Source organism: Hyperoodon ampullatus (assembly GCF_949752795.1).
Source record: "Hyperoodon ampullatus genome assembly, chromosome: 4".
NCBI lineage: Eukaryota > Metazoa > Chordata > Mammalia > Artiodactyla > Ziphiidae > Hyperoodon > Hyperoodon ampullatus.
Genome location: NC_136917.1, coordinates 63,572,230 through 63,592,070, shown reverse-complemented (window position 1 = coordinate 63,592,070; position 19,841 = coordinate 63,572,230). Strand labels below are relative to the sequence as shown.

At 40.9% G+C, this 19,841-nt stretch overlaps 1 protein-coding gene across 3 annotated transcripts; it reads right to left on the bottom strand.

Moving 5' to 3' along the window:
- Window positions 1-1,868: 1,868 nt before the first annotated feature.
- Window positions 1,869-19,349, bottom strand: SKP1 (S-phase kinase associated protein 1). 3 transcript variants are annotated; one of them, XM_079703601.1, is made up of 7 exons: window positions 19,153-19,349; window positions 16,313-16,409; window positions 10,161-10,234; window positions 6,316-6,459; window positions 3,789-3,929; window positions 3,083-3,144; window positions 1,869-2,020 (listed from the first exon to the last, which is right to left on the bottom strand). In XM_079703601.1, the coding sequence occupies exons 2-6, from the start codon at window positions 16,407-16,409 to the stop codon at window positions 3,109-3,111; spliced, it is 492 nt and encodes a 163-aa protein (XP_079559727.1). In that variant the 5' UTR covers window positions 19,153-19,349; the 3' UTR covers window positions 1,869-2,020; window positions 3,083-3,108. The 3 variants fall into 3 exon arrangements, with proteins under 3 accessions (XP_079559727.1, XP_079559725.1, XP_079559726.1); XM_079703599.1 differs by lacking the exon at window positions 1,869-2,020 and having other exon boundaries at window positions 2,850-3,144; XM_079703600.1 differs by lacking the exons at window positions 1,869-2,020; window positions 19,153-19,349 and adding an exon at window positions 16,993-17,076 and having other exon boundaries at window positions 2,850-3,144.
- Window positions 19,350-19,841: the final 492 nt, after the last annotated feature.

The following is a 19,841-nucleotide window of genomic DNA, read 5'->3' as shown; positions in this document are numbered from 1 at the left end:
GAGCCTGCACTCTAGAGCCCGCGCGCCACAACTACTGAAGCCTGCATGCCTAGAGCCCATGCTCCGCAACAAGAGAAGCCACCACAATGAGAAGTCCACGCACAACAAAGAGTAGCCCCCGTAAGCCGCAACCAGAGAATGCCCGCATGATACAACGAAGACCCAACGCAGCCAAAAAAAAAAAAAAAAAAAAAATCACGTGGTTTGGAGTATCTGCCTGCCCTGAGTCATGTGCCTATAGTGACTCACTGTTACGCTCCTCCTTCTCCAGCTAGTTTCGGACTAAGCTCAGAATTACCATGACACCATGTTACAGAGCTGCAGTCCTAGCAGTCTACCAAGTTACAATATAGATCTTGCTTAATCAATTCCAGCAGCTGATGTGTTCAAACAGTTGTAGAATAAACAAATCACAGCTATAATGCCACTTCAGGGATCTGTAACCTAAAGGGATGCCTCTGTGAATCTTTGGAAAAATATAAAAACTGTAAAGCAATACCTACTTTGTATATTAAAAGTAGATTTATGAAGGTGAGCTAATAAAATATAACAGCACCTCAAAAGAGGTTAAGAATTATTAGAAACTGTTTGAGAGCGCACATTCTTAATCCTTGACAATGTTAGGGAGAAAGTAATAAGCTAACATTCAGAAGGTGGCTGGTTTACTTTCGATCACAAGTGACCCAGAGAATCAATGAAAAGCTGAGAAGCCAAAGGACTGTCACAGAGGAGTCTTCACCACCAAGAGCACCACACTGCAGGTAGCTACTATGTCCAACTTACCCAAGACGAGGTAGGCACTAAGAGGCAGAGGCAGGACTCCAGCCTCAGTTTGACTTCATGCTACAGCATTAGCTCAGAATAACTGGGAAATGAGAGGGCAGACAGGAGAGAGTGTGTCTTTGAAGACACGTTTGCTATTATGGATAATGGGAAAGGGCCACTCACTTTCCTTGGACAAGGTGAGAGCCCGGAAAACTCTTGGTAGACATATTAAAGAAATAGAATGTAACAGGGAAGAGGGAAAAGGGTAGGAAAGTGTTGCAGCCAGTTGAAGGGCCTCTTAATATGCCTATGATTTATTTGGGTACATAATGTCCACAGATTGCCTACTTTCTCTTGGATGAGCTGTCAGATTTCTATTAAACATGAGAGTTTAAGATTATCAGGAATCTTTGTTTGTTTAAAGACAAGGGCCAAGGTCTACAGAAAGTCAAGAAGAGAACAAAATTTTAAACTACTATATTGTCTGTCCACTCAATCTTACATATTCAGAAAGATCCCAGTATCCTTTAAATATGGGTAGTGATGATATTTAGTCCTGTAATTGTAACAATTCTTGGGGGTTACAGATCAACAGCTAATAATAATAGGCTCCCACTTCCTATAAGCTGATACTTCCTTTCCAAACTAAATAGAGCATATGCTAACAATCCTGAACTTTCAGGAAAGATTTGTTTGTTATGATATTGCTAGGGATATACTTTAGGTAGTTAAACTTTTGGCAAGAGTTGACCATTGGGAAACAGCAGAAATGAGACACTCCAGCTAGGAGTGAATGCTGCTACCTTCCCCACTAAAACCAGAACAAATGGAAAAACAAGCTTACTTCCTGAGTAAAGGGAATCAGGGATCCAGAAGTAGTCGAAGGGTTTGCAATCTTTTTCTGTGAAGAGCCAGAGTAAATATTTTAGGCTTTTTGGTCAAATACAGTCTTTGTGTGTCTATTTTTTACCAATCCTTTAAAAATGTAAAAACCATTTTTAACTCACAGACTGCAAAAACAGGTTGTAGGCTAGATTTCACCCACACACAGGCTGTAGTTTGCTATCTCTGGTACAGACAACAAATGGGGATTTATGTGAGACAGCACATGGAACTTTATTATAAAGGTAGATTTGGGACAAATAAGAGTTGAAGTAAAAGCAAACTACTGTCAAGTAATAATCTGAGCCAGAAGAGCTCACAGTAAACATGAAGAGAACACATTAAGACTACATGTGAATATAGTTAATTCTAACTGGGAAAGTAAGTAAAAAGGGAACACAAGGAGGAAAGAAAAAAAATTAGAAGACAATTAGAACAGAGTCTACCAGAACCTTATTGTTATGTCGCAGCCTCCAGTGAGCCAGGACATGAACTGCCTGCAAGTCTTTTCCAACTAAACAACCATACGTAAACTTTACTTTTAATATTAAGTGAAGAGAAACATTTAAATACACAAAAAGCAAACCATTTACTACCTACTACGTAACTTACTTTTTATTGAAAGTATCTTGCATTCGTGACTGATGCTTTCTGGGTAATGCCATACATTTTAACATTAAAAGTTAAATTATTTTTTACATGCAAGTAGTGTTTATGGTTTTCCCCACATAGGATTACTGATTATAAAAAGATGACACACCACATGGGTTAAGTGTCTCTTTAAGTGTCTCTTTTAATAGAAAAGCCAGCTAACTGTCTAATTCTGTTTCCTCCCAAACCACAAACTGAGTAGTAAATGAGCCTCTAGCCAACATATTCAAAGCTGAGAGGATTAAAAATGCAAAAATAAGTCCTCAGATCCAATTAAGGGAGCCCTGCTACATACAGGCTAATCAATACCAGTGGACTCCAGGAAGCTGGAAGCCATTCTGATAACCCCACTCTGATAACATTTACCTCAATCAGCCTTTTTCCAGTTTCCAACTCATGAATAAAGATAATACGTTGTTAATTCTATTTCAGAAAATTTTTTGCAAGTTGTTTTATTTACAATGCCAACTTTTAAAAGTCACTAAACTAAAGTTAACTGGACCATAAACTAGGCATAAATTGCTTTACAAAAAGAGGGAAAGCCCAAAATGCCACTTTCTATAGAGAACCCACAGTTCAATTTTATTCAGAGCAAAGAAAAAAGAACTTTTTATCATACTAGAAGAAACTGAGCCGTAAGTTTGGAATCTGTACTGAAACTACACATGCAATGAGGACAACATTCTGCTAATACAACTGATTTGCTGCTGCATTTGTGGACTGTTTTTCTAATATTAACAATTATAAACAAAGCAGTGCAACTAGTATTTGGAACAATCCTTACAGTGTTACAGCATCAGACACAAAATTTCACTTCTCCTCACACCACTGGTTCTCTTTGCGTACCTAGAAGAAGAGACAGATATAAGGAAGTACCTTAAGTAGTCTTTTCTAAGACTACTGTCTAATGATTCATCAATAGCCTGTGAGGTGGGTCAGAAGGAAATCGATGGAAAACCGGAAAAACCCGGTTAACATTACGCTTCCAGGTTACCATTCTTTCCCTCCCCAGTTTTTTATTGTGCCCTGCTGAAATTATCAAGAAAAGCAAAGACAATGGGCAATTACAGCTTTAGTCACCAGAGATGACCTGCATCAACAAAATCATTCTGATCTATTCATTTCTTCCCCATTCACTAAGTTGCTCTGAAGTATCCTGGCACATAATCCATAGGGCCTGCTCTTCTGAAGTCAAATATTGATGGCTTACATGTCAGGTCCCAGGTGCCAAAACTAGTAACTGCTAAGGAACAAATATCAAACAGCACCTTTGGATGAAAACTAATTGTTCTTATGCTTATAAAAGAACAGTATCATCTAAGTGCTTAGACTAAGAGACAGACCAGAATATTTTTAGCATACAAAAGGTACCTATTTTCCCTCAGGTAAAGTCAAGACTCCTTGATATAAATACCTCTTTTCCTAGCATGCTATGGGTTTTAGTCTCTCTTGAAAAGCATTTGATCAAGAACAAGCTGTTAGCCACCTACCTGGGCTTCCTCTTCTTCAGTAAAATCATTTTTGATATTGAATGTCTTTCGAATCTCCTCAGGAGTTTTCCCCTTGATCATATTGGCAACAGTCTTGCAGGTAACATCAAGCAGACCTTTGATGTCTAAGTAGTTTGCTGCCTGTAAAGTAATTGTTGTTTTCATTAAAGTATACTTGATGCTTTAAATTAAATCCAAAGTCAGTGACTAACAATCCATATCTAACTTAGCTTAAAATACTAGTTAATTTTAAGAAATTAAATGAATAAATAAATCAGACAAATTCTTCTGTGAAAGATTATTGTATGTCCCATTCTTTGTTATACCTCTGTAATATTGAGTCCTTGCGCTACATTCAGCAAACTACACTACCTCAAATGTCAAAGAATGGTCACTACTGGCAGTTGTGTACACGTGCACACACACAAACACAAGCTTGTGTTTGACAAAAATATTTAAAGAATTCAGTGATTTTCCTGGTGGTCCAGTGGTTAGGACTCTATGATCTCACTGCCAAGGGCCCAGGTTCAATCCCTGGTCGGGGAACTAAGATCCCATAAGTAGTTATAGCATTACATTTTACTGACCTTCCGATTCGACTTTTGGTTCCTTTGATTTTCTCTATTGTTTTCCTGTTTTCTATTTTGCTGATTTCTGCTCTTACCTTTACTACTCCCTTTCTCTGGGATGAAATTCATCTTTCATTAGTTTCTTAAGGTAAAAGCTTAGACTGCTGATTTGAAACTTTTCTTTTTTCTTTAAAAATATATTTATTTGGGGCTTCCCTGGTGGCGCAGTGGTTGAGAATCTGCCTGCCAATGCAGGGGACACAGGTTCGAGCCCTAGTCTGGGAAGATCCCACATGCTGCGGAGCAACTTGGCCCGTGAGCCACAACTACTGAGCCTGCACACCTGGAGCCTGTGCTCCACAGCAAGAGAGGCCGCGATAGTGAGAGGCCCGTGCACCGCAATGAAGAATGGCCCCTGCTTGCCACAACTAGAGAAAGCCCTCACACAGAAACGAAGACCCAAACGCAGCTAAAAATAAATAAATTTAAATATATATATATATATTTATTTATTTATTTATTTATTTATTTTATTTTTGGCTGCATTGGGTCTTTGCTGCTACACGTGGGTTTCTCTAGCTGCGGCGAGTGGGAGCTACTCTTTGTTGCAGTGCGTGGGCTTCTCATTGTGGTGGCTTCTCTTGTTGCGGAACACAGGCTCTAGGCATGTGGGCTTCAGTAGCTGTGGCACAAGAGCTCGGTAGTTGTGGCTCACGGGCTCCAGAGCACAGGCTCAGTAGTTGTGGTGCATGGGCTTAGTTGCTCCGCGGCATGTGGGATCTTCCCAGACCAGGGATCGAACCCATGTTCCCTGCATTGGCAGGCGGATTCTTAACCACTGTGCCACCAGGGAAGCCCTCTTCTTTTCTAATATAGGTGTTTAGGGCTATCAATTTCCTTCTACTACTTTCGCTTCATCTCACAGATTTTCGTATGTTGTGTTTCATTTCCATTCAGTTTAAAATACTAACTTTTCTTTTGATTTCTTCGTTGACTCATTCTTCAGTAATCATTCTTGATTACTAAGAAATGTGTTACTTAGTTTTCAAATATTTGCAGATTTTCCAGATAGCTTTCTGTTACTGATTTCTCATTTCATTCCACTGTGATTAGAAAACATATTTTGTGTGACTTGAAACCTTTCAAATGAGACTTTTTTGTTTTGTTTTGCTTTGGCCGTGCCACACAGCATGTGGGATCTTAGTTCCCCAACCAGATATTGAACCCGCACCCCCTGCAATGGAAGCGCGGGAGTCTTAACCACTGGACCACCAGGGAAGTTCCCCTGTGACTTGTTTTAAGGCCCACAACATGTCTATCTTGGAAGTATACACTTGAAAAGAATATGAATTCTGCTGTCATTAGTCTTCTACATCCTTATGATTCTCTGTCTACTTGTTTTATCAATTATTTAGAGACAGGTTTTGAAATCTCTAACTATGATTGTGGATTTGCCTACTTATCCTTTAGAGTTCTATTGGTTTTTGTTTCACTTTCTGGAAGTTCTGCTTTTAGGTAGAAAAACATTTAGGATTCTTATGTCCTCTTAATAATGAACAGACCACTTTATCATTATGCAATGACCCTCTTTAATCCTGGTAATATTCTTCGCTCTGAAATGTACTTTAATATAGTCACTCCAGTTTTCTTTTGGTTATTATTGTTAGCATAATATTATCTTATTCCACCCTTTAAACCTAATTGTGTCTTTATATTTAAAGTGAGTTTTTTGTAGACAGAATAGCTAACTCTTTTCTATCCAATGTGATGACCTCTAACCTTTATTTGTGGTGTTTAGACCGTTTACATTTAATGTGGTTACTGATACATGGATTTAAATATAGCATTGCAGAGTTTAGAGTTAAAATTCAGTATCAATGAATTTAACAAATTTAACTCTATGAAAAGTGCTAAAGGTATGGACTAGAAATATCTTATACTATGCATTAAAAACATACCAGTATAAGCTCAAAAAGTGTTCCTTGGTCAACTTTCAGGAATTCTTGATCCCAAACAGGGATATCATCTGTTCGCTTTTCTTTGTTCTCATCATCCTCAGGAGGAGGAGGATCATCCTTGTGGTGGGTGCACCACTGAATGACCTACAACAACAAAAGTTCATTCCTATATGGCATTTTATAACAAGGTACTTCATTCCACTGCTGGGGCAAGGTTATTCCTACACGGGGCTAAGAACTAACTGTAAGTCAACTTGAATAATAAAGTTAGTAGCCCAGCATGAAAAGCACAACCCTAGAGTTCATGGAAGATCTTAGATAACAGCGAACCATGAAGACAGATTACTATACTTGACCATACTAAAAAGCTCCTGTACAAAAAAACACATTAAGTCAGACAGGACAATGACTGGGAAATACCTGCAACATGTACATGCCAGCAATGGATTACCTTATAAAATATAAAATCTTAAAAATCTCTACACAGAAATGGGCTAAAGATATGAACAGGCAATTTACAAAATAAATCTGAATATGAATAGTCAAAATGGAGGAAATGCTCAGCCTCATTAAATGCAAAATTAACACTACAGATACTACTTTAGACTGTACCCCCAAAAGATAAATAAAAATCAAGATGTCAATACTAATCATTGGCAACAGTGTGAGGATAACATGAACTTTTCTACTGTAGAGTGTGAATTGGTATAATCCCTTTGAAAAGTAACCTAGGAGTACCTAGGGAAGCTGAATATGTGCATACCGTATCACCAAGCAATTCTAAACACCCTAGACACATGCACAACACTATCCAGTATAAGAACAATGCAGGAAAAGCCCAAAGTTCCCTTAGTAGTGGAATGAACACATTAAAGTTTCCAGAAGCTGATTAGCTAGACTGTGCACCATCATATAGACCACAATCTACACTGAAAGTGTTAAGTTACAGAATCTAAGTGGTAAGAAAATGGGTGTTTGCTGTATAATTTAACTTTTCTGTATGATTAACTTTTTTTTTAATATTATAACGTTGGGGGAATAAACAATGCTGAGAGAAAGTGGGAGAACTGAGAAATTATACTACCAGGATACAAAAAAGGGAAAGAACTACTTCTAGAAGAAAAAGCCAAGCATAAAGGGCTTTAATTAAATAGCCTTTTAAGAAGTATTCCAGTAGTATAAGAAAGAAACCAGGGCTTCCCTGGTGGTGCAGGGGTTGAGTCCGCCTGCCGATGCGGGGGACACGGGTTCATGCCCCGGTCCAGGAGTATCCCACATGCCGCGGAGCGGCTGGGCCCGTGAGCCATGGCCGCTGAGGCTGCGCGTCCGGAGCCTGTGCTCCGCAACAGGAGAGGCCACAACAGTGAGAGGCCCGCGTACCGCAAAAAAAAAAAAAAAAAAAAAAAAAAAAGCTTTAAAAAAAAAAGGCTACGTAAGAAATTAATGCTGATGGGAGTTTCTGGTCAGAGGAGAGACAAGGAAGGGAAATTTTACTTTACGCTTTTACAGTTTTGGGGTCATATAATCAGTAAATATACTTAACTTTAAATATTGATAAGTAATAATGCAAATAGGTTGGAAAAAAATTATTCTAGGTGGCCCTGTTTCACCCAATCCGTTAACTCTAACCTCTACTTCCTTGCCTGTTCACTATGATCTAGCCACCACACTAGCCTCCCTGCCTTACCTCAAAAGACAGGACATGCTCTTATCTTAGGGTCACTGCACTTACTCCCATTGCCCAGAGCTTTCTTCCCCCACATATTCATGTCGCTGTTCAAAGATCCACTTCTCACAGTAAGGCATTTCCTGACCATCTTTATTTTACAAATAGCCAACTCCCCCCTACCATCCCACTTATAGTCCACAGCTTCTCCATCTGACATATTTGTGTTGTATGCTTCCCACACACCTTCAGAATGTAAACTACCTAAGAACAGATCTTGTCTCTTTAGTTCACTGTTGTACCTCCAGCACCTAAAAAATGCCTGGAATTTGAATGAATGCAAGTAAAAGTCCTTTTAGAAGCATATTACATTAGCATAAGACAGAATGTTAATTTGCAACACAAAACCCAGAAGTCAGAAAGGAGATCTGGGCTTCCCTGGTGGCTCAGTGGTTGAGAATCCACCTGCCAATGCAGGGGACACGGGTTCGAGCCCTGGTCCGGGAGGATCCCACATGCCGCGGAGCAACTAAGCCCATGTGCCACAACTACTCAGCCTGCGCTCTAGAGCCTGAGAGCCACAACTACTGAAGCCCGCAAGCCACAACTACTGAAGCCTGCCTGCCTGGAGCCCATGCTCTGCAACAAGAGAAGCCATCGCAATGAGAAGCCCGCGCACCGCAATGAAGAGTAGCCCCCGCTCGTCGCAACTAGAGAAAGCCCGCGCACAGCAACGAAGACCCAACGCAGCCAAAAATAAATAAAAAATAATAAAAAAAGGAGATCTAACTAGATAAAAATATAAACCTGTGAATTGACCTAAGACAAGCAAAGTGGTAAAAACTACATAAAGAACTCCTATAAAAAGCCTATTAAGACTACAAAATGGATGAACCTTGAAAACATTACGCTAAGCGAAATAAGCCAGACACAAAAGAATATCCTATGATCCCATTTTTATAAGATAGCCCAGTATAGTCAAATTCACAGAGACAGAATACAGAATAGTGGTTACAAAGGGCTTTTTACCCAGACTAGGGATATTAAAAAGATTGGTAATAGCCAATCATGGTAAGAATATGGAAAAATATGCAGGGTCAAGAGAAAGCATAAAATGCAACTGCATATGGTCAATGACTCTGAAAATTCCTTAGGAAGGGGCCAACTGGAAATGATCGTTCCCATCTCTAAGCCTAGCCAGTTTTCCCTGCAATGTGGAAACTGGCTGCTGTTTCTTCAGAAGAGCATTCAGTTAAACAGCTGGCTCTATTAAGGAGCCATATGCTCTGAAACACTAAAATCCTATTCAATGTGGAGGGCTGGGGAATTCCCAGGTGGTCCAATGGTTAGGACTCGGTGTTTTCACTACCATGGGCCCAGGTTCAATCCCTGGTCGGGGAACTAAGATCCCTGCAAGCTGTGCACAATGCAGCCAAAAAAAATATGTAGAGGGCTGTTTATGCTTAGACACAGGGTAAGGTGATCAACTAAAAAAAAAGAAACAAACCAAAAAAAGCACGTATCTTGTTCTCAAACTCCTTTTTTTAAATTTTTTTTTATTTCTGGCTGCATTGGGTCTTCATTGCTGTGTGTGGGCTTTCCCTACTTGCGGCGAGCAGGGGCTACTCTTCGTTGTGGTGCGCAGGCTTCTCATTGTGGTGGCTTCTCTTGTTGCGGAGCACGGGCTCTAGGCGCGTGAGCTCAGTAGTTGTGGCTCGCAAGCTCTAGAGCACAGGCTCAGTAGTTGTGGTGCACGGGCTTAGTTGCTCCACGGCATGTGGGATCTTCCTGGACCAGGGCTCGAACCCATGTCCCCTGCACTGGCAGGCAGATTCTTAACCACTGACCACCAGGGAAGTCCCTCAAACTCTTTTTGAGGCATACCCATTCAGTAGACAAGCAATACAAAAAAATTTCCCTTTTTGCTAAGCACATACCATTATATTTCAATGATTTAAATGTGTTAATGAAAAAGACTAGACAACTTAAATATTCATAGGGCCTGGTTAAACTAAAATAAATATCTTAGTCATAATCTTACTATATAGTTATTGTTTTTGTTTTGTTTTTAAGGAAGGTATCTATATATCAATATAGAAATATCACCAGGATATTGTTAATGAGAAAAGGGATATATATATATATATATATGTATATATATGTATAGTTGCTACCTTACCTTTTTTAATATTGCTGCATTAACATTTGGCAAGGGGACTGGATCATCATCTCCTTCATCATCCATTCCCAAATCTAAGTAAACCAGAAGAGAGTTGCCATTATTTTCTAGCCCCACTATAACAACCAGGCTGTTTCAAACAAGTAACTTGTAAGACATGTTATCTGAAAGACTATAAAAGTACTTTACTAAGAATAGTTCTCTTGAAAGTATTTAAAACTGGCGGTTCCTAGCAACAGGTCCATGAACCACCCAAAACTATATAAAAATGTGTGAGAAGACAAATATAGGATTACATAAAAAGAGTTTTCTTCATTAGGAGGAAAAGTAATTTAATAAATGGGACTGAGATAACTGGGTAACCACCTGGGAAAAAATTAAAGCTAGACGCTTACCCTTACTCTTTATACCAAACTCTAGATGGATTGCACTTAGGAAAATAAAACAATGTGAGGTATTGCAGAAGTAACAGAATCTTAATCTATTAAAATCTGAAGCCCAAAAATGTACACACACACACACACACACACACACACACACACACACACACAACACATCGTGCAGCCACTGACAAAAAACAAGGCAGGCAGCTCCATACATACTGGTCTGATTTCAAGATTAAAGTTTTTAAAAGCCAGGTATAAAAGATAAATGTTACCTGAATAAAAATAGGAATATACTTATATTTATATTTAAAATATCTTCAAAAGGATATACAAGGAATTGTTAATATTATGTCTAAGGTAGTTAATGAGAACATGGGTTGAGAGACGTAGTTTCAACATATATCCTTTAGTGTTATTCATCACATACATACTACTTATAATTTTGAATATATAGGTTTCTCTAATAAAAAGTCCTAACTTTTAGACTATCAAAGTGGTTGCTGAGCTCCAAAGAGAAAACTTAAAATCCGTATGTTACTTAAAGATTCTAAATAAGAGTAGAACCCAAATGGGTCCATCCTTCAGTTTCTACAGGACTAAAAAAGAGCTGCCAAAGAAACTTATGTAACAGAAGTACCAAGATCAGAGGTCAAAAGTACTGCATTGCTATACTGGTTGTAGCACAGCACCAGTTATGCTGACACGGTTAAGTGCTGAGGCATACATTTGAGTCCCTAATATATAGCTGTGCTAGGCAGGGAAGAATCAGCAATGAATACAGGAGGATGGGAGGAACTATTGCAATTTTAGATAGAGTTGCTCAGGATGCCTCACAGAGAAGATGACATTTTAATTAAAATCCTAAAGGAGAGAACACCTAGCAGAGGAAATGGCAAATGCAAAGGCCTTCTGATAGTGTCCTAAAAACACTAAGGAATCTAGTGTTACAAAAGCAGAGTTAGCCAGGTTGAAAGGAGATGACAGGGCCCTAATAGGGCCTTCTGCAATTTGGCTACTATATTGGTAAGAGATAGCAGAGAGCAGGAGGGGAAAGAGGGAAACCAATTATGGGGCTAGCAATGATCCAGGCAAGTACAAGTGGCTTGTACAAGGTATATAGCTATGGCAGAAGAAATAGTCCAATTCTGTATGCATTTTGAAGTGAGAGGCAACAGGATTTGCCGACAGATGGAAAGCAGAATGTGAAAGGAGTTAGCGATGGCTAAGGCTTATAACATGAGGAACCAGATGGATGGAGCTGCCACTGGAGTTGCCACTAATTGATATGGGGAAGGTTGTCAGAGAACTTGTTTTAGAGGGCAGGGAATCAAGAATTCTAGTTTGGGGACTTCCCTAGTGGCACAGTGGTTAAGAACCCGCCTGCCAGTGCAGGGAACACGGGTTCAAGCCCTGGTCCGGGAAGATCCCACATGCCGCAGAGCAACTAAGCCCATGTGCCACAACTACTGAGCCCGTGCGCCACAACTACTGAAGCCCACGTACCTAGAGCCCGTGCTCTGCAACGAGAAGCCACCACAATGAGGAGCCTGTGCACCACAACGAAGAGTAGCCCCCACTCACTGCAACTAGAGAAAGCTCGCACGCAGCAACGAAGACCCAATGCAGCCAAAAATAAATTTAAAAAAAGAAAACAATTCTAGTTTAATAAGTTTGAGATATCTATTGGATATTCAATGGTAGACCAAGAAGTTAAATATGCAAGTCTAAAAATCAAAAGAAGAGATTAGAACTGTAGGTAAGTTTGGGAAATGATGTATAAATGATTTATAACACTATGAGTCTAGCTGAGGTAACCAAGGGAATGACTGAGTATTGATACAGTGAAGAGGTACAATGATTAAGCAAACTCCAGGGAAATGAAGGCTTTAAAGATGGGGAGACAGGTTGTCAGTGAGCTAAGTATTAAGTATCCTGAAAGCCAAATGTAGAAGGGACTGATCTACTGTCAAAGGCTATCAATAAGTCTAGATGAGAAATGAAACAATGCACTTGACAACATGGAGATCAATGAGTTTAACAAGCTTCTCCAGTGGAGTGGTAAAGATGAGAGTATATTCAAAAAGTATCCTATTTTCCTGTATGAGTACCTTCACTCATCTCCCCTCTATTCCTCCCCACCAATGCCTTTACCTGATCCCTTCTCTGCTGAGAGTAAAACTATAAAATGACAATATTTCAATTTGGATCAAGCCACTTACGGTTTTCTTGAACTAGTATGAAGTATTTTTAACTCAGAGGGGAGAAAAAGAATTTATACTATGGAAAATACATGTGTTTGGGGAATGAACAGATTAGAGGAAATGAAATACAGAAGACCAGCTTGTTTAGATACAAATGTTATTTGGAAGAAGGCTTAAGTCACATTAAAAATAAGGGCCTTAGAGTTGTAAAGGATCACTTCTCTAGCATTTAAACTGAGGATTTGAAATGGTTTTTGCTTTTAGACTGAATGCACAAGTACCAACAGTCATTCCTTTAAGCTATTTAGTTTCAAGGACTTCTGAAAGACACCTGTATCCTGATACCACAACCTGGACCTGAAGAAATGAGTCAATCCATGTGTACACATGCCAAGATTTTCACTTCTGATTGTCCACTGATTAGAAGATTTTATTTCAATACACTCCAGTCTTCAAGAGGCTAGAATTCTATATAAACCACTGGTACTTAAGATAAAGCCATTCACCTCTGATGCCCAAAGCTATGAAAGGAAAGAAACATTTTAACTGTTGCTATCTATCATCCACTTGCTTCATTGATCAAAGTTGGCAGAAAACCTTCAAGCAGCCCTATGTTCCTACACTGGCAAATGCTTCTTTGAAGCAGCACAGGAGAGATTAGTGTGCCAGGCACCAACTAAGATGAAATAAAGCAAGTATTCAGGCAGCAATTTTGTTATCAGTTTCTACATCTTCTAGATAAAGCCTTACTCACCTGCCTTTAGGGACACCTGGATAACTTTCACACTCTTTTATCAGTGACCATACTATAGTTCTTCATTCAACACAGTACTTGATGAACAGTGACTGTGGGTTGTACCAAGGGGGTTACAACTTAATAGAAGTAATCTATGTAAGTCACCAGGGTGCAGGACTGTAAGTGCCACATAACTGGTGTCAATTACCAAAAACAACTTTATGTTCAGCTTTTATTTTCTATTAGAAAACAGGAAAGGGGCTTCCCTGGTGGCGCAGTGGTTGAGAGTCCGCCTGCCGATGCAGGGGACGCGGGTTTGTGCCCCGGTCCAGGAAGATCCCACATGCCGCGGAGCGGCTGGGCCCGTGAGCCATGGCCGCTGAGCCTGCGTGTCCAGAGCCTGTGCTCCGCAACGGGAGAGGCCACAACAGTGAGAGGCCCGCGTACCACAAAAAAAAAAAAAAAGAAAAAAAGAAAACAGGAAAAAGACTAAAAAGAAAACCGAAAAGAATATGTTCAGCTTTTATTTTCTATTAGAAAACAGAAGACAAACCTTCTGCAGCGCAGCTTCTGCCTCTACCACACCTAATACTTGCTGTTAGAAGTCTTCTAACTTATTATCCCTGAAATCCCAAGTGACCAGTCTGCAGTATATGAATCTGATAATCACTCTGGTCACTTCAAAATGCCTCCCTTTTCCCTTGGCTTCCTACTCCACATATTCTCCACTTCTGACTTCACTCTTAACAGCCCATCCTGGCCCCAATATGGCCACCTGCCAAGCTCATTTACTTCCACAGATATATATATATATATATATACATACTCCTATAACCCACCATACAAAGTCAGTCTATCTCCAGCAGCCTACAACTCAGGGACCAAGATCCACATACTCAACTGACTAGTAGCTTATCACAAAGATCTTCTGAGGGAATCTCTAACATACACAACATGTTCAAGCTCAAAGTCATTTTCTTTCCATTCCCCTCGAACCTGTTCCTCAGCTCTATCAACTACAAGTATCACGATCACAACCCCAACTAAAAACCTCAATTTTTTAAAAACACATCCTGTCTACTTTACCTCACAATGATCTCCCAAAACATCTTAATTTTACTAGATTTGAAATATCACCTCACTAGTACTATACACTGCACTCTCTCCACAAGCCTAAAGAATAACATCAGCCAAGAAGTTCCCATAGCACCACTTGGCACAATTTTATTAACGCACTAATTATACCATGTGACCGTTAGCCTTGTTTGGTGTCTATCTCCCTGCCTAGTTTATAAATCCTTCAAGAGCAAAGACCACTTCTCACTTACCTTCTTTTCACCAGCACCAGGACTTATTCTTTGCCTGCCTTTCTGCTCTCATTGGACACTGACTACTATATCTCCCGCTAATGCTTGGCATATAACTCTTTAATTAAATATCTATAAGTTACAGATAAACAAAAACTTTTGATATTTGAGTGCACTCAGCCCTCCGTATCTGCAGGTCCCACATCCTCGGATTCAACCGTGGATAGAAAGTATTAAAAAATAAAAATTTTAGAATTCCAGAAAGTTCCAAAAAGCTAAATTTGAATTTACATAGCATTTATGGTGTTATTAGGTATAAATATCTAGAGATAATTTAAAGTATAAGGGAGAATGTATGTAGGTTATATGCAAATACTACACCATTTTATATAAGTGATTTGAGTATCCATGGATTTTGGTATCCATAGGGGGTCCTGGAACCAGTCCCCTGCAGATATGGAGACAAATGTACTGAAGAACATTCTTATTACTACTGTTTTTTTCCCACCAATTCTAGAAACTGATTTGTATGTCTCCATATACTATTAATGTCTACCAACCCACTGATAATACTAATTAGAGATCCAGGGCTTCCCTGGTGGCGCAGTGGTTAAGAATCCACCTGCCAATGCAGGGGACGTGGGTTTGAGCCCTGGTCCAGAAAGATCCCACATGCCGCAGAGCAACTAAGCCCGTGCGCCACAACTACTGAGCCTGCGCCCTAGAGCCCACGAGCCACAACTTCTGAAGCCTGTGCACCGAGAGCCTATGCTCTGTAACAAGAGAAGCCACTGCAATGAGAAGTCCGCGCACCACAAGGAAAAGTAGCCCCCACTCGCCGCAACTAGAGAAAGCCCGCGCGCAGCAACGAAGACCCAACTGAGCCAAAAATTAATTAATTAATTAATTAATTATTTTAAAAAAGAGAGATCCATGTTAACTAGTAAAAGTTTCAAAACGTTGCAGGACCTGTTTTCTTGCCTTCCTTCTTTGATGCACTGCATATATGCTTTGCAGCAGTTTCAGAGGAATGACAAAACAGAAAAAAGGGAAGACTTGGTTAAAAAAAAAAAGAAAGAAAGAAACAGACATCTACTCAGTTTACAATCTACTCAGCTTACTCCCGCTGTTGAAACAAGGTGTTCTATTTAGCTACCATATATAAGGTATCTCTTTTCCAAAGGCATTAGTTTTTGTCATTAGAAATTATGAACACAAATTTACTTGAAAGAGAAATGGGCCATTGTCTGAGGCTTGGAAATCATTTCAGTATTAACTTATGGTATTATCTACCTAATAAGGGAAAAAACTCAGTAATTCAAAAAATGCAGAAAAAATTGACCTGTACCAAAAAAAAAAAAATGCAGTTAATACTTTAAAGAAAAAAAAGTGAACTTTACCCCTTCATACCCCTGAGAGTTTTCTGACAGATCGTTACTTCTGTAGATTCGATGTTCACAGGTTATATCAAGCTACTCATTTCTTTCCCTTTCTCCTGACCCACGTTTTCTAATAAACTTACCTTCCAACATGGTCTTAATAGTCACAGATTGTTTCGCAATTTCAACATCAACTTCAAATATCTCTCCATCAGAACTCTGCAACTTAATTGAAGGCATCTAAAAAAAGGTATTATATTGAATTTGAAATTTAAGAGATATTACTTCTATACAAACTACATTTCAAACTACAGTCTGTTAGACACCTTCTAACTTATTAACCGTAAAACCCTAAGGACCTATAGTATATAACCCTATAAAACACTAAGTCATTATTCACAGGCTAGCACACAAGTGTTTCTATAAAAATTTTGTCAAAGTATAACTCCTAGGAACAGAAGCTTTTAAAGCCTGCCCTAGTGAATTCATTTCTAGTGTAAGTTTTAGAATTAACACTTTATATTTTTGATGCGAAATGTATCTAAAATGGACTTATTCTTTGCCCGCCTTTCTGCTTTCACTGCACACTGACTACTCCACCTGCAAACCTGAGGGAGGTGAGTCCAAAATAAACAAAGCTACTAGATAAGATAGTAATTTACCCACAGTGAGACTTACCAGTGAAAAATGAGTTCAGATCCAAAGAGTAGATCAGGATATACTTATTTATGTTTGGATCAATGCAAGACCATACACAAAAGAATAAAATATTTTAAGGTTAAGCAGATGTTGTAAACCTAGTAAATTTCAGAGTCCTTTTTACCTTTCATTACTGACTGTCCAGGTGTCCAAGTTTGAGATCTCCTGCCAAAGTCCTCATAGTAATAACCTATTACTTGTGCCAAAAATGTATTTATTAACTCAGATTAATTATGAGTCATTAGGAAAAAGACACCTCTTACATAAAAGTTAATTAAGCAATTAACTTCAAAAGACTTGAGTTTTGGCAAAAAAACCAAAACATACAAACAAAAAAACACCTCTTTAAAATTAAAAGTTCTAAGCTTCTAAGCCAGCAATTTCTTACCATATTCAGATTCTTGGGGGAGTGGCGCAGGGGAGGGGGGAACGGCAACAATACCTGACTGTAAAAATTCAAAACCTCTTTAAATTTCAAGTACAGATTTTTTTAAAGGTCCATCATAATCCTGCGATGTCGTTATAACTTAAAAACATAGAATTTGGCATTTAAAACACTGATCGAACCTTTTTAGGTCCCAAGACTTAAGACCCATTAAATCAGCTAAAATATTCATTCCGCTTTCCCCAATTGTCTCCATTTCCCAAACAACAAGCTGTTAAGGCAAGGAAGCAAAAAGGTAAAGCTGTTTTAAAACCAGCCATTGAAATATCCAGCTCTCACCCATCCATGGGTGGAGTGAATCAGATTTCATTTTACAGTTCACATATATGTCTGCTTTTCCGTGTTGCTCAGTACTTGCCAATAATGCAGTTGTCCTGCTCCATGAAGAAGGACCCAGAGCAGAGGACCTTCTCTGTGACAAGGCAATAACAAAAGGTATCCCCAAAAGAAATATTTTAACGTGAGCTCAATTTTTAATTACGAAACATTCTATGATCTTTTTATGTTCCACAGTACTGGAGTGAACATTATAGAATCAAGAGTCTGGCAACACAGTTGATAAAATTACTTTTAAGCAAGACAAATATTTCATATTTCAAATAACTTTTGATAAACAGCAAGATCTGCTTAGTCATAGTCAAATTCGTCTATTAGGTTACTCCTAAGGGAGCTGAGATCTTAATAAATAGCAGAGAAACAATCGGTTAATCTGTAATTCGATGCACTTTGTAACGCTAAACTTGGTACTCAAAGACAACTTTTTTAGTGTTTTACAGCTGGAATTCAGAGCAAAATTTTCGTATAACGATGGGTGAAATTTTGTTTGACGTGCTTTCAAGACCATTCCTTCAATTCCTTATGCTCCAGTACTTGTAAATCACTCTCTCTGAGTGGGTTCTATCAACACCATAAAGGAAAAAACCTGTTTTAAGAGACTCGAAATTCTGACACCTCTTTTTAGAGGGTAGAGTGAAATCTGCATTGCTCTATGACACAGAAACATTCTACTGTAACGCTCTGATGAAAAAAATCATGACCCAAAACCTAAACCTGAAGTCTCCATTAAGAAAGTAAACCGAAGCAGGTGAATGTCCTACCCCTTCAAAAACCAGGCACCTCGAGTTAGGAGTTAGAGCACCTAAAAGCCACACCACTATGACGATGGCATCTGCCATTACAACAATGGTTTCAGCAAGCCCAGGCTGTGGCAAAGTAATGGGAGAGAAATATTCCGAAGGACCAGGCGGCTCTCTGCCAAGATTCGGACCCAGCACAGTTAGCCAGGACCGGTGACTAGCGACGCTAGATACAGGGGCGAGAAAAGGATGGGTGCCAAGAATCCAGCGCTCCCGGACTACCACCGCCACGCTTCCTCCGGACACCAAAACAACAAACACGGACACACGCCTACGCTCACGACAGCCCCGGTAACTCCATTAAAAGCTCCGCCGCCACCCTCGCCCTGGGTGCCAGTGGCTGGCAGGCTCAACGCCAAGCGAGGCCCCCGGCCCCAGCCTGGGCCCTCAGCCGAGCTCCGCCACAGCTGACGGTCGCCCCGTACAGAGAAGGCCTAATCTCGGGTTCGGCTTGCACCTTCTCCCTCCCGGCCGCCCGCCTGGGCACCCACGGGGCGCCTTGAAGACGCGAGGCTAGAGGAGGCCTCGCCGAGTCGAGGGGCGGGGTGGGAGCACAAGGCCGACAACGGGTTCCAAACACCCTGAGGGAAGGCCAGGCCCAGGTGCCTCCCGCCTCCAGCAGGGCCAAAGCACCAGCGGTGCGGCCACCAGCTCGCAATCCGCGGCGCCACCGCCCCTCCCAGCTCCATTGGCGGCTACTCACAGTGTTAGGATTCAAGGAGATGGCGGGCCAGAGGCTGATGAGAGCAGGGCGAGGTCTGCAAATAAAAAAAAAAAAAACACAGAAAAGCAGAGAACAAGGCCAACACTGCGGAGCGGCGCGTCGTCTGCCTTTATACGAGCGGGCGCAGGCGCCGAGGACCCTGGCGCCCGTTACGTCACAGAGCCGGCGGGGCTGGCCGCCGAGATCGCCTGACGGCAGGCGGAGGCAGGCCGGGCGGGCCAGGCGGAGACGCGGCGGGGCGGGGCGAGGCGAGGCGCGGCGGGCCTTGATTCTCACCCCCTCCCTCGAAAGCTCGGCTCGGTCTCCTCAAAGCGGGAACGGAGGACTGGCTGTGGTACTCCACGGCCTGCGAGGGTCCTTCAGGCGGGGGCTGTCCTAAGCTGAATTAAAGACCCCAGACCTGAAAAGCCTAGAAGCCGCGAGCGAAGGAGGAGGAGGAGGAGGAGGAGGAGGAAGGGGGAGGAAGGGGGAGGAAGGGGGAGGAGGAAGGGGGAGGAGGAAGGGGGGGAGGGAGGAGGAAGGGGGGGAGGGAGGAGGGAGGAGGGAGGGGGGAGGGGGGAGGGGGGAGGGGGAGGGACGGGGTTGTGGGGAGAGGGACGGGGAAGGGGGGAGGAAGAGAGAGGTGTTCTCCGGCGTGTGTGTTGAGGGTGGTGTTTGGGAGGGGCTAC

Coding starts and splice junctions, on each gene's coding strand:
- SKP1 (XM_079703601.1), bottom strand. CDS start 16,409: ATGCCTTCAATTAAGTTGCAGAGTTCTGATGGAGAGATATTTGAAGTT. Junction 6,460..10,160: donor ATGCAGCAATATTAAAAAAG/GTAAGGTAGCAA, acceptor TTGTTGTTGTAG/GTCATTCAGTGGTGCACCCA. Junction 3,930..6,315: donor CACTTTTTGAGCTTATACTG/GTATGTTTTTAA, acceptor ATTACTTTACAG/GCAGCAAACTACTTAGACAT.